Genomic DNA, 14,549 nt, shown 5'->3' with positions numbered 1-14,549 from the left:
CCACCCCCATTTATTAATTCTTGGTGTTATTTCTTGAGCTTTAGGAGTCTTGTTAAGGAAGTTGACCTGTGCTTTCTTATGACGATCAGAAATTTTCTGGTCTAATTCCTAGGGTTTGATCCACGTTGAGTTGACTTTTCTGCAGGGTGAGATGGGGCTCTAGTTCCATCCCTCTACATATGGATTTCCGGTTTGCCCAGCACCTTTTGTTAAACAAGCTGTCTTTTCTCCAGTGCGTGTTTCTGGCGACTGTCGAGTGTCCCACGGCTCTAAGTCGGTGGCGTGTCTCGGGTCTTCTCTCCACTGGTCCCCTGTGGTACAGCCCGAGGCCAGGTGTTGAGCTGCCTCCTGTGCTGCTCTTCTTGCTCAGCCTGCTTTGGCTACTCTGGTTCTCTTATCCTTCCAAATGAATTTTAGGACTGTTTTTTCTACTTCTGTGAAGAATGTCACTGGTATTTTGACAGGGATGCACTAAATCTGTAGCTTGCTTGCTAAGGTATCCCACCCTGTGGCATCAATTAGGGGAGCCTGAGAAGCCACACCTGTAGGGATGCTCCCTCAGAGAGCAGGACTTCCTGGACTCATGTGCTGCACATCTGCACAGGTCATAGGTGCCAGGCCTTGGGGTCGGGTGGGGCGGGGCAAGTGCATGTCCAGGGACAAATAAGAGCTCCAAGTCCTAACACACACTGATGAGATCTCTGACCTTTCAAACTACCCTTACGTCTCGGGCAAAGTTACTGCTTAGCTACCAAGAACCAGGCTTTTGAAGATTGTATATGCAAAATAAAGCTCTGGGTCCACAGGAAAACAACAGCAAAAGTAGCTTAAAGATGGAGAAAGAAGCTCATCTCTGAGCAAGTGCCACAGTCTGGGTTTCATGAACCTCAAGAGGAGCACTGAACAGACTCCCAGAGCCTGGCTGAGCATGTTATTCTGGGTTGATGTTGGCGTCAGAGCATGATACCGGTGCTCCATAGCAGGAGGGAAGACCGGTGGGTCTATGGACCACAGTCCGGCTCTCGTGGGCCCCAAGAGCAGGTACAGCCCATGGCTGGCCTGTGGGGTCCGGCTCCCCGCCCCCAGTGACGTGGGGTCTGGCTCTCCCCCCCACCACACAGTGACATGGGGTCCGGCTCTCCCCCCACAGTGACACGGGGTCCCCCCCCACAGTGACGTAGGGTCCTGATCCCCCCCCACAGTGACATGGGTCCGGCTCCTCCCCCACAGTGACACGCCCCCCACAGTGACGTCCTGATCCCCCCCACAGTGACATGGGGTCCGGCTCCTCCCCCACAGTGACACGCCCCCCACAGTGACATAGGGTCCTGATCCCCCCCACAGTGACATGAGGTCCGGCTCCTCCCCCACAGTGACACGCCCCCCACAGTGACATAGGGTCCTGATCCCCCCCACAGTGACATGGGGTCCGGCTCCTCCCCCACAGTGACACGCCCCCCACAGTGACATAGGGTCCTGATCCCCCCCACAGTGACATGAGGTCCGGCTCCTCCCCCACAGTGACACGCCCCCCACAGTGACATAGGGTCCTGATCCCCCCACAGTGACATGAGGTCCGGCTCCTCCCCCACAGTGACACGCCCCCCACAGTGACGTAGGGTCCTGATCGCCCCCCACAGTGACGTGGGGTCCGGCTCTCCCCCACAGCGACACGGGGTCCCCCTCACAGTGACATAGGGTCCTGATCCCCCCCACAGTGACATGGGGTCCGGCTCCTCCCCCACAGTGACACGGGGTCCCCCTCACAGTGACGTGGGGTCCGGCTCTCCCCCCACAGAGTCACAGGTATGGTTCACTTGGAGAAGGACGGGCTTGCACCTCCAGCTATAGACCTGGTGCAGGACCCTGGCTGTGTCTGCCCACCTTCTTCTCTGGCCATGGGCCCCAAGAGCAGGCACAGCCCCCAGCTGGCCTGTCACAGGCATGGGTGGACACGTCCATGGCAGACTGACAGGCAGAGTAAGGCTTCTCTCCAGGGAGCACAGTGGTACCCGAGACAGGGTGTCCAACTGTGAGCAACTTGCAGGCCGAGTTATCCCCATATGGGCCTTCTGTCCACCCTAGTTCTCGGGCACTGGACAGAGCACCACAAGGCCAACAATTCCTGGGTATCTCCAAATGGGAACGAGAAGGTCCTGACCCAAGTCTTCTGGGAGGCCAGAGTGAGGGGGTCAACCAGCTCTCGGCCTCACCCACAGGTGACCTGTGGGCACGGTTGGCCTCCCGTTAGTGCCTGGACCCTTGCTGCAGACAAGGACACTCACGATTGTCCTCCTTAATATACTGGTAGTATATCAGCCACCACCTGGCACAGCCCTGGCTCAGACCTCCTGGGGACGAGAGCCCAGCTCCTCTGGATGGCTCCCAGGCCCCTCACCCCGCTCCTTACCCTGCTCTCACCCCACCTGTCCACTACCCAGCCTTCTGCATCCAGCTCCAACATCTAGAACACTCCCTTGTCCTTCAGCCTGGAGCTGGACAGTGATCAGTGCGTCTTTAGATGGGTCTTTAGATGGACAATGGTTTTTCTTTTAAAACACAAGGAAACCCAATGACTTGGGAGGCCGGGCAGCGGGAGATTGAGGCCAGCCTGGGCAACCCGGCAAGACCACGCCCCAGAGGAAACAGCCTCTCGGAACTTCGCAGTCCTTTGTCCAGGCTGGCACCCAGCGCTGCCTCCCTGGCCAATGCCCCACCTCATGCTTCATCTGGAAGCGCTGCACGAGGCGGAGGTCAGTGAACATCCGGACCGTGCACAGGGCCGTCTCCAGGTCCGACAGCTCGAAGTCACTGAAGCGGAAGTCTGTGATCTTGAGGGTCTGGGCAGATGGCACCACGGCAGCCTGGGGCGAGAGGAGAGAGAGAAAAAAGCTGTTGCCTGAAGCGGCAGCAGCTCACGAAGCCTTCTCACCTTGCTCTAGGGAAACAGTTCACTGTGATTATTTATTCACTTGTATTTAATGTGGCTCTAGTTTGGATTATGAAATACCTCTCAAAGCCCATAGGTTAGTGATACTAAATAAAAGCCAATTGCTCTAAATACTATCTGACTGACAAGGAGCTCAATATCAGGCTGCCCACCAGCTGCCAAGGCCTGCGTCCACCATGCCGGCACTTCAGCAGTAGCCACTGGGAATTCCGGTCATCCTGGCACCGTGGTGGAGGTGTTTGACTCTCACCCATGTGTGTCCACCTGCAAAGTCAGCAGGCTGGAGTGGGCTGAGATTCCACATTCCCCGAAGCTGCACGACCTTCATCTCTAGCCCCAGTTCTCTGTGCCTCTCTCTACCTCCTCACCGTGGGGCCGATGCCACACCAGGAGTTATGGGGGTCTGGCTGGGGCCTTCCTGGGTAGGACCCAGCTCTGCCCCTAATTCTCCTGCACTGAGGTAGATGGGTGGGTGCAGCCTTTGCCACCACCCCTGCCCAGAGGGGACCCTACCCACTGTATGGTGTGGAGGAGGGTGGGCTGCAGAGTACAGCCTCCCTTCTCTCTTCAGAAGGCTATAAATGAAAAACAACCACTAACAGGCAGCAAAGGCAGGAGCAAGCAGAGTGAGGGGATGCACACTGCCCATCACCGCGGTCACCGTGTGGCATGCATTCCCCTCACCAGCTTCACATGAGAGTGTCACTTCAGACCTTAAGAGGGGCACACACAGAATATACAAACTCAGATAAGGAGTTTGTGATGTTAAAAATCATAAAAAGAAGAACAACCATAATTTCTAAAATCTGAGAAAACAAAAAGAGATTAAGAGTAGATTAAGAGACACCCAAACTGGTTCACACGTAGGCACATTGCTCCACATATGGTACCCACATTCAACAGAAGTCACGCACAAAGACCCACATGTGAACTGGAGCCACAAACAGCCATGCACAGGGCTTGGCAGCTGGACCCCAGTCCTGGTTCACACCTAGACCACAGCACAGCTCCATACACAGACCCCACAGGAGAACAGGACCATGCACAGCCATGCACAGGGCTCAGGACCTGGAACCCAGACCTGGTCCACACCTAGGCCACAGCATACCTCCATACACAGACCCCACAGGAGAACAGGACCATGCACAGCCATGCACAGGGCTTGGCAGCTGGACCCCAGTCCTGGTTCACACCTAGACCACAGCACAGCTCCATACACAGACCCCACAGGAGAACAGGACCATGCACAGCCATGCACAGGGCTCAGGACCTGGAACCCAGACCTGGTTCACACCTAGACCACAGCACAGCTCCATACACAGACCCCACAGGAGAACAGGACCATGCACAGCCATGCACAGGGCTCAGGACCTGGAACCCAGACCTGGTTCACACCTGGGCCACAGTGTAGCTCCGTACACAGACTTACTTGAGAACATGACCATGCACAGCCATGCACAGTGCCCAGGAGGGGCTCAAACACTGCCTCTCTACCTCCTGCAGGAAGTCCTCTGCTCCCAACACCACCACTAATGGCTAAGGTGAGTATGCCCATCAAAGCAGGAGCAGCCACGAGAGCTCTGGATCCTTGCAGCTGAGTCGGAAGGAGCCAGGCACTGCCACTGACTTCCAAGATGAGCGCATCAGGTGACTGGCAGTGCTAGAGGTGCTATAGGTGCAGGTCCTGCTCAGAGCTTCTTGGTGTAGCCTAGCTCCCCAGAGAGGGTTTTCTGAAAGCAGGGGACAAAGCTCCTGACCTGCCCACCAGCACTGACTCAACCAGTGCCCTGGACCACCCTGGTCCACCTCGACACTGTCACCAGCAGCTATGGGGAACTCAGATCATGATGAACCGGTGCCATGTGGCTGGAAGGTGGAGGGCAAGAGGCAGACCTCTCTGACTCCTGCCTCCAGTCCCGCTTGTCCTCTTCTCGCCCTCGGGCACAGCAGGCCTCTCAGGACCCCAGGTCCGTCTCCCTCTGGACACACCTCTAGTGGCTACAGAAACCCCAGTGAAGTTGTGGCCTGAAGCACAAGTGCCCCTCTAGAAGGATCCCAGGCCTGGCTGGCCCTGACCGATTCCCCTACTGCTTCTCCAACCAGGGCCGATCACAGAAAAGGCAGGCCCTGGTCAGGCCCACGCTGCCCGAAGGCTGGACAACAAGTAAAGTTTTGTTTCATCCCAGTATCTTAACTCATTAACTCTCTAGTAACCCAAGAAGCCAGCAGGGTTCCTCCTGTGACCTCAAGCGCTGGGACTAAGGATCTGGCAAAGGCCCATCAGAATGCTGGGCTTCAAGTCCTACTTCCCTACACCCACCTCTAAGCCAAGAGAAGGTGTTTGAGATGGGATTGAAGACTCAAGCACAGCAAGGAAAACCCTGTCAACTAAGACCCTCACCATAGATGGAGAACTTTCTGTGCACAGGCATAAATACGCAGTGTATCTCAGCACACTGCTCGATTCTCCTGAGAATAAATTTCCAAAAATAAAAGTGAAGGAGACTTGAGGGCCTTTCAATTGCTTTTGGGTTTTAAAGTGAGACCGATGATGTCATGGAGACAGCAATTTTGGCAACTGACGTGGGGGGCAGACACCTGTGAGGTCGGGCTGCAGAGGAGTTTCACGCAGGGAGTGACAGCCGAGCGGAAGCCAGTTGCTGAATTTCAGCGGGTTTCAGTGAATTGCTTGCCCTGCAAGTGCTGTGACCCTGAGGTGCCCCTGCAGCTGCCAGAAGCCACCTTCCCAATGGAACAGCAGATGGTTTGGAACAATACACAAGACAGCAATTTTCAGCTATTCCAGAGTATTTTCTCTCTTGCTAAAATTATAAACATAATTGAGAAAATGGTTTTCAGATTCTTTTGAAAGACAGTCCTACTTTCGAAGTAAAAGGCAGAGTTTGGTATGCTGGGGGCTCACTTTTTTTTTTTAACATTATCTTTATAAATTCCTCCACTTGCTGGTTCTTATTTATCTGGACACGGCGGCAGAGTGACTTGGCCTCCCTAGTTCTGCTAACCAGAAGCCTGGGACAGCACTCTGTTGTGTCCTCCCAAGGGGCAGTCCCAGCCCAGGGCCCACACTGGAGGAGGAGTAGGCAAGCAGCCCAGCCAGCTGGGCACTGCCAATGCGCAGTGACCTCCAGACGACATGCCTTGCAAGCAGGGGAAAACTGCCCACTAAGTCCAGTGCTAATAGGGCACCCACAATACAGGGCCAGTGCCACCCAGAACCAGGCCCAAGATGCCTTCCTTCCAGAGAAGTCAGCTGAGCCTCTGGCACTGCGCCTGGCCACTCGCTCCCACTCAGAGGGTGCCCAACGCCTGCAAGTGCCACCTGCCTCCTGCCTGCCAACGCGGGGTGCCGTGCCGGTGGGCTGCAGTCACCACTCTCCCTCATGCAGTGTGGCCTAGCGCCAGTCTCCTGCTCCCCCGGCTCCAGGGGCCCTCACAGCCCAGCTGTGCATTACCCAGAGAAGCCGGGCGGAAGGCCCAGCCCGTGGTGAGGCTGCTCACTGGCCATCCCTAGGCAGCTCGTCACTCTTCTCTGTCATGTGCATGGACTTAACATCAGGGGCTGAGTGGGCAGACTTCCAGGTCCCCACCAAGGCCATGCCGAGTCGGGCAGAGCGCAGGGCGTGCCCCGAGGGTGTCCGGGCTCAGCACACTGGCCTGTGTGGACCAGTTTCCCACACAGCAGGCCCAGCCGCGGGGTCAGAGGCGGAAGCCACACGGCAGACTGTGAAAGCCTCGGGTCACTGAGCCTGTCAGATGAAGGCCCCACAACAAGATGGAGCTTGGCCTTGGCCTCAGCAAGATGTAAGACTGAAGCCATGGCTGGAAGCCCAGAGTCACAAGGTGCCACCAAGCCAGCCGTCCTATGGCTGCGCTGAGATCGGTGACTCTGCCTGGAAGAAAGCAGAGCTGAGGAAGGTCTGATGTGTTCCCAGTCGGCTCAGCTCAGGGCCAGAGTCCAGGACCTGCACGGACAGGTGTCCCGGGAGGAGCATGTGGGTACCAGGGTGCACTGCAGTCAGGGCTGGGGAAAGGAGGAAGGGGCTTACCGCCAGGGCCTGCAGCTCCCGGGTCTCCTCCTCAGCCGCCGAGGCGTGATAGGACAGGACCTGCAGGGAGGAGGGTGGCGTCAGGCAGGCGCGCAGGACAACTTGGGACCTGCTGGACCTCCTCGGGAGGTGACCTGGCCCCTGGGAGCACCAGACCCACAGCTGGGGTTCTGAGGCCCCCTCGGAAACAGAAAGTGAGCTGGGCAAACACTGACTTCAGTTATTTTTGCTTCTGTACAGAAATTAAGGAAAAAAGACTGCATAAGCGGACATTCTGAAGTTGAATTTGGGAGGAACAGGTCTTCGAGTGGAAGAGCAGAATTCACAGGGCCAGGCCACACGTAGACGGCAGGGTCCCTGCAGCTCACACGGCTCACCCAGGGGACAGGGCTGGCACAGCAGCCCAGACATGGCGCTCAGACGCTCCTGAGGGACTCAGCCAGAGGGAGAAGGAGGGCCTGGAGCTGGCTCTCACCCACCCCTCAGTGTCCCCCGGGACAGTGTCAGGCTCACTCCTTCCTACCGACCTCACGACCTCTAGTTCCTTTTCCACCAAGGGGCTGATTTTACTTAAAACATCGATCACAGTTTTTAAAATGACCACGTAGAGGTTCTGTTCTGAGGAGGCCACGTCCCCAGCCCCCAGCCACGTGTGGGGTCCCAGTGTGGAGGGGCGGGGCCCGCCGTCTACCTTGGGACAGACACTCCTCTTTCGCCCGACTTCCTTCCCTCATTTGAGTGCTCAAGCGTGCTTTGGAGTTTTGCTGTTTGGGTTTTTAAATACTACTTTTGTGAATATCCCCACGGAGGGATGGGGTTCAGCTCTGGGCAGGGGGCAGGCCATGGTGGCAGACCCTGTGTTGACGGCCATATCACGAGAGGCCTCACAGGACCTCACAGGGTCCTGGAAAGCTCTGCACAGGTCTCCCTGGCTTCCACGGAGGCCGAGGACCGGTGTGGAGCTGCGGCTCGCGCTCTGGCCCACCTCCAACGTGACCATCTGCTGGGCCATGGCCCGTTCCACCGCCTCGTACATCTGCGTGTTCTGGATGCCCAAGCCACAGAAGATGACAAAGGCCTCCAGGAACTGCTCGTCGCTGCGGCTGAAAGGCCTGGCCTCACCCGTGCTCTCGTCCCTCTTGTTGACGAGTTGGCAAACCCCTGTGAGAATGAGAGGGAAGCCGTCAGGTACTGGCCGACACAGCACCTGCAGGTCTGCTCTGCTGCTCTCCTGGCCAGTCTGCATCCCCCCACCCCGCGCAGCTCGGAAAGCAGGCCAGACTGTCCGTGAGGGCAGCCTGCTCTGTCCTAACACACCGCTGCGATCAAGAGTCCCGGAGGACGGTTTCCCTCCAGTTCAGTGTGGAATTAGATCAGTCGAGTCCCCAAAGACAATCTGTCCTTTAGAAACTCATGGGGTTTTTGAGCACTTGCCAAGGGACGATCTGATGCAGCCTGGAATTCTGGGTCACACAGACAGCCCTCCTCACCCAGACCCTGGAGTTGGACTCATCAGCACTCAGAACGGGTGAGGAAAAGAGCAGCCTCACACAGCACCCAGAGGTCCCGGGATGCCCCAGAGCACCCTGGAGAAGCAGGTTTGTAGATCCATCCGATACCACGAATCAAGTGATGCTCTACTTAGAAGGGCAGGTGTGGCCACCTTGGAAGAGCATCAGGACCTTCCAAGTCCTGACCCTCCTGGAAAGCCGAGCCTGGGGGAATGGAAGCCTCCGTCGACGTCAGGACAGTGTCTCCTGAGCCGACCACGGGCAGACACGGTGCTGCCGCCTGGGTTTGGGTAAAGCCCAGCACTAGATCCTCCTCACTCTGTGTCTGAGTGTAGGATAAGACCTCTACCTGGGAGCGGTGGTGCGCGCCTGTGATCCCAGAGGCTCTGGAGGCTGAGGCAGGAGCATCGAAGTTCAAAGCCAGCCTCAGCAATTTAGGGAGACCCTCAGCAATTTAGAAGACCCTGTCTCTAAATAATATATAAAAAAGGCTGGGATATAGCTCAATGGTCAGGTGCCCCTGGGTTTAATGTCTTTTACCAAACCAAACCAAACAAAGAACCGAAACAAAACCCTCTACCGGTTTCCACCACAGACAGGCACTGTGGGAAGTTCTGAGGCTGCCCATCTCCGTGTTTCAAATGCCTGCTTTCTCTGCACTGAAATACTTTTGAAGTTGTCTTACCATCAGTAGCTCCTCATATTTTACTGAAATCATTTTTTCCATTCATGGAGATCAATAAAATGTCCACGCATGGTCTCTTGTGAGCAATGAGGAGTGTTCTGCTGCCTCCGCAGCACACGCACACACTCCGCGGGCTCTGCACCTCCACCCTCTCCTCCCATCGGTGCTGCCCTGTCTGCTGACAGGTAAAGTCACTTGGTGTGACTTGGACAACGCGGGTGAAGAGCCGATAGGGTAAGCCTGGTCCACCAACTCTGATTCCCGTAGGTCTCCCGGATGGCATGTTGTGGGTGTCGATAAATACCTCACAGGGACAGGTACTGACCTCGCTGTGAACCTAACCTGGGAGAGTCAGCGTCTTAGAGATGAGGTTCGGCTCCTTCAGGGTCACTGCACTCGAACTCGGTGCTCCTGGTGCGGACGGCACGTCTGTGCGCCTGCCCAGGTCCGCTCCCCAGGCTTTGCCCGGGGGAAGCTTCGCAGTACTGTTCTCCGACAAGCTGTGTCCTCCCTGTTCATCCTCCACAGCTGACAACCGACCCTGGACTCCCTGTCACTTCCCACCCACCTCCCTGCAGAGCTGCGGGGCCTCCTTGAGGTCCCTCTGGGCTTCCTGCCTCCTTCCACATCCTTCCACCCCCATGTCCTTCCCTCCCCCATATCTTTCCTCTGTCCCTCCTCATGTCCTCCCGCACCCCCTCCCCGTGCCCTCCCTCAGCCCCTCCCCGTGTCCTCCCACACCCCTCCCCCGTGTCCTTCCACCAACCCTCCCCCATGTCCTTCAATGTCCTTCTTCAGCCCCGCCCCTATGTGCTTCCACGTCCTTCCACCCCCCATGTCCTTCCCTCCCCGTGTCCTCCCTCAGCCCCTCCCTGTGCCCTCCCTCAGCCCCTCCCCGTGTCCTTCCGCTGCCCTCTCCCCTTGGGCCTGTGCAGCCTCCAGCGCCCTCCCCAGCCTCTGGGTGGGAGGCCTGGTCCCAGTCGCCCGTGCTCTCATCCTCAGAACCTCCCAGTGCTGACCAGGGTCATGTCCTCCGAGTCTCTGGGGGCCGGCCTGTGGCTCCATGTCCCTGAGCTTGGGCTTTCTCCGAGTATCCTGTCCATGCTGCCGTCCGACTCTGCCTTGGCCCATCTTGTGTACATCGGGTTCTCAGAATGGCCCGGATTCCTGCCCATGAGGACTCCTCAGTGCTGGGCAGGTGTCCTCCGGTCCCCGAGCAGGCCTCCTGGGCAGTCTCCCTGGCCAGCTCCTGCAGCTGGTTCCTCGTGTCTGCTCGCCGTGGGCTCCCTGTGGGGCTGGCCGTGGGCTCCCTGTGGGGCTCGCTCTGGGCTTGCTCTGGGCTCTCCGTGGGGCTCGCCATGGGGCTCGCCGTGGGGCTGGCCGTGGGGCTGGCCGTGGGGCTCGCCGTGGGGCTTGCCGTGGGGCTGGCCGTGGGGCTCGCTCTGGGCTCGCTGTGGGGCTGGCCATGGGGCTGGCTGTGGGCTCCCTGTGGGGCTGGCCGTGGGGCTCGCTCTGGGCTTGCTGTGGGCTCGCTGTAGGCTCACCGTGGGGCTCTCCGTGGGCTCGTTGTGGGCCTGGCCGTGGGGCTCGCTCTGGGCTCCCTGTGGGGCTGGCTGTGGTCTGTCTGTGGGGCTGGCCGTGGGGCTGGCTGTGGTCTGTCTGTGGGGCTGGCCGTGGGGCTGGCTGTGGTCTGTCTGTGGGGCTCGCCGTGGGGCTGGCCGTGGGCTGGCCGTGGGCTGGCCGTGGGCTGGCCGTGGGCTGGCCGTGGGGCTGGCCGTGGGCTGGCTGCATGGTCGGGGCCATCACCTTCCCGTTGCTTTCTTCCCGTTCTTCTGCCCTGCAGTTCTACCCCCGGTGGCACTGGAACTAGGCAGGATTTACAACTTTCTCACCAGGAAGACTGGGGACTTTGGTGACAAGCAACAACACACAAGGCGGCCCACGGCGGCACACCACCTGCCCCAGGAAACATCAGCGGGTATGTCACCAGCAAACAAACCGTGACCGGCCGGGACAGAACTCACACAGGGACACAGTGAAGTGACACTCTCACCTGGTACCTGGAGAATCTTGTTCATGCCTTGGACTCACGCAGGCACACAGGTGAGAGGTCACCTACCCTAAGAGTCACCATCTGAAGCCCACACCAACAGACCAATGGGCGCGTCACCGAGGCCCGCAGGGAGCACTTCGGCAAGCGCAGGTCTGGGGGCTAAGCACGACGTCCTCTGCAGTGTGGTAAAGCAGGGTGCGTGGGCAGGTCCCACAGGCCAACAGACGCGCCCCAATAGTCACGGGTCGCTGACCATGGAGCAAGGGCTGGTGTGAGGTGACCCATGGCCAGGTGACATTGCAGATGCACTTCTGTACATGAGGCTCCCTCCTGGGTACGGCCTCCCTGTGTGATCCTGGCACGGAGGAAACTCAGTCAGTGACCGAGGAGGAAATGTCACACAGGGACTTGCCGTCGTGAGGAGCACGGTGGCAGCCAGCTTCCCAGCACACCGGGTGCCGAAGGCGGGTCGGCTCTCCTCTGTCAAGCCATGGCCATGTGGCGGTGTGACGCTCAGGTTTAGACCTCTTGGTGGGTGCTCTGCTCTGCAGCAGCTCCACGGGCCCTCGGATCCCAGAGGCCGGGCAGAGACCCAGGCCACGGGCTTTCCACGCGGCATCCACGGGAATGAGGGTGCCCCAGACTCCAATCCTATTCTGGTCTCCTTAGTTTATAAACAGCAGGGCCATTTCCTCCTCACCCTGGGGACAACGCAGGCGTCTCCTGCCCTCTGAGCCACACAGAGGAGGTGGAGTGATCTGTTATTTCTGTTTACAGGGAACCTTCCCCTGGAAACCAAGGCTCGCTCACTCTGGGCAGACTGACTGGCGGTGTGCCCAGGCGGACTGCGCTGCTGCTTCTAAAGCCCTTTGCTCCTCTGTCTAAACAGGGGCGGGATGGCAGGCGTGAGTCCCGAATAGACCTGAGGGCTGCAGAGTCCCCTCCTCAGAGGTGTGTGGCCCTCCCAGGACTTCTCCAGGGGACAGGAAGCGGGGGCCTGCGGGGGTCCCCTTCCCAGGCCCAGCCCTGCAGTTCCTCCAGGACCACTGGGCGGAGTGCAGGAGTGGCCGGGCAGCGGGCACCTGGCTGGCCAACCAGGCTCCTCTGCGGCCCACCCCCTGTTTCCCAGGTCCCAGGCAGCTTCCCGTGACCTGCAGGCTCCCAGGAGGCACAAGATGGCTGACCTTCCCCTTGGCCTGCGGCCACTGCGTGACCCTGCCCTGGCGTCCCTCCTGAGGCCTCGCCCTCTTCTGTGCTGGAGGTCTGGGGGACAGTGGCCCGAGGAGAGTCACACTCATGGCCTGCTGTGTTCCAAGCATGGCAGTGGAGCCGCGGCCAGCAGCTCCCAGTAGGCGGGCAACATGAGCTCAACAGGCCGACTCCCCCCCGGGCTAGACAGCAGACCACCTCTGTGCGGAGTGACAGCGACCAAGTCCAGGAGACTCATTTATGAAACCAGGACCTTCTTCGCACACGACCAGGAGAGGCTGGCCCCGTCCTTATCAGGCCAAGCCCAGGGCTCAACAGGAAGGGCTCGTCAGAGCACCACGGTGTCCAGGGCACACAAGACTGCATTCTACCCTCTCCCTGGCACAGGACGAGGAGGCCACAGGCTGCCCCCACCCCTCCTGCTCCCCCAAGCAGTGGTGTGTGTGAGGTCAGAACACAGGAGCCCAGGACAGGCTCTCCCCGGCCCTTGACCTGGCCTGGCACTTCCAAAGCTGACCTGGTACCCCTCCTCCTGCCGAGACTCTGCTCTAACCCAATCCCAGTCAAGTCTTGCAACTTAAAACTATTCACACTTTTCAAGGTAAATTTACCTAAGTGTGGCTTCAATTAGGGTTTGAATTCTAAAGTTTGATCTTTAGAAGGCACTTGTCTTCCTTTATTTCCAAGTTCTCAGGGGAGATTTTTTTCCAAGTCAGTCATGAGGATTGGCATGTAAAGTCACATGCCCTCTGCCCTATACTTAATGTGACCTATCATGCCAAGGAAATGTCGTTGAAAACAGGAGGCATCATGCACTTTCAAGAACACATTCTTCCACCATCCTGAACCTCTATGTGCCAATATAGGGTCCCCAGGGTTGGGATTTCTGCTCTGCTCCCTGATCTATCCCAAGTGCTAGCACGGTGTATAGCTCAAAATGTACTTACTGAATGAACAAATGAATACAACGTATGACTAAACTACATATTTAAAAAATCAGAACCCAAGGAGCAAGATTACAGCACACATTGCCAACTTCTAATACACCACTTTCAAACAAAAAATTCTGGCGAAATTGAATTATAATAATTACAAAAATCTGTTTTTTTTTTCCTTAGTACTGGGGATTAAGCCTGCAGTGCTCTACACTGAGCTACACCCAGCCCTTTATTTTTATTTTTCAAAGTTTGAAACTAGGTCTGGCTTAGTTGCCCAAGCAGGCCTCCAACTTGCAATCCTCCTGCCTCAGCCTCCCAAGCAGCCAGAAATGGTATGCACCACTGTGCCCAGGCAAAGATAGTTATGGTTAATAAAACACCTAACAAATATATCTGCTGGCATTCACCAACTTACAAGTATCTCAAAAGGCTTTTAGCATTCCAATTTTTATAGCTTCTTTTAGACAATTTATTCTTTAAATTTATACCCGAAAGAAGTCGTTGGAAATACATTTCAAAGAGCAAGTGCAGAGACAGGTTAGCAGAAAGACTTTACCTATGACTTTATTCTTCTTCCCATTTTTTATGGGGGTACAGAGCAAACTGGTAATGCGCTGCTGGCTCACGGCTCCTGTGTTTTCCTTCTAGATGAAAACAGAAAGGAACAGCCCACGTGACAGGAGGCCAACTCGCCGGCAGAAGCCTCACCCGAAGCCAGGAGCGTGCTCACCTTTAACTACAGACAAACGTGAAGCGGAACCTGCGGGTGGTCGTAAGATCCCCAGCAGCAGCCGGCCTTTATTAAGGTGGCCTACCAGGTGTCCTGACACTTTAACTCCTGATGCTCTGCAGCAGGTTTTACTCAGCATCCACCACCCTGCTGAAGCCCAGTGTCCACACGCTCTGCCCACCCCCGGTCAGCCTGCCTCCCACCATCCAACTTAGTGAGTCCCCTGCGCCTGCTGCCCGAGTGGCCGGTCTGACAGGTGTCCCAGATGGGCAAGGGCACAGGACATGGGCGGCTCTCTCAGAGCACATGCCCTACTCAAACACAATGACAGAGCCACCCACATCAAGGAAAGGTCCCTGTGCTGTCCCAAAGACACCTGCGTCCCCACAGGGAGCTGACCATGGCA

General features: G+C 57.4%; 1 protein-coding gene across 1 annotated transcript in view; it reads right to left on the bottom strand.

Annotated features, from left to right (window-relative positions):
• PDE5A (phosphodiesterase 5A) overlaps nucleotides 1-14,549 on the bottom strand; it is a 92,524-nt gene that overhangs the window by 30,193 nt on the left and 47,782 nt on the right. The window contains exons 9-12 of the mRNA XM_081304413.1: nucleotides 13,970-14,057; nucleotides 8,003-8,178; nucleotides 7,018-7,077; nucleotides 2,718-2,864 (exon numbers count right to left, since the gene is read on the bottom strand). Coding sequence (XP_081160539.1) covers nucleotides 2,718-2,864; nucleotides 7,018-7,077; nucleotides 8,003-8,178; nucleotides 13,970-14,057 — 471 coding nt within the window. The remainder of the gene's footprint in view (nucleotides 1-2,717; nucleotides 2,865-7,017; nucleotides 7,078-8,002; nucleotides 8,179-13,969; nucleotides 14,058-14,549) is intronic.

This window comes from Spermophilus citellus (genome assembly GCF_964194105.1).
Source record: "Spermophilus citellus genome assembly, chromosome: 8".
Classification (NCBI taxonomy): Eukaryota; Metazoa; Chordata; class Mammalia; order Rodentia; family Sciuridae; genus Spermophilus; species Spermophilus citellus.
This window is presented reverse-complemented; position numbering and strand designations above follow the sequence as displayed.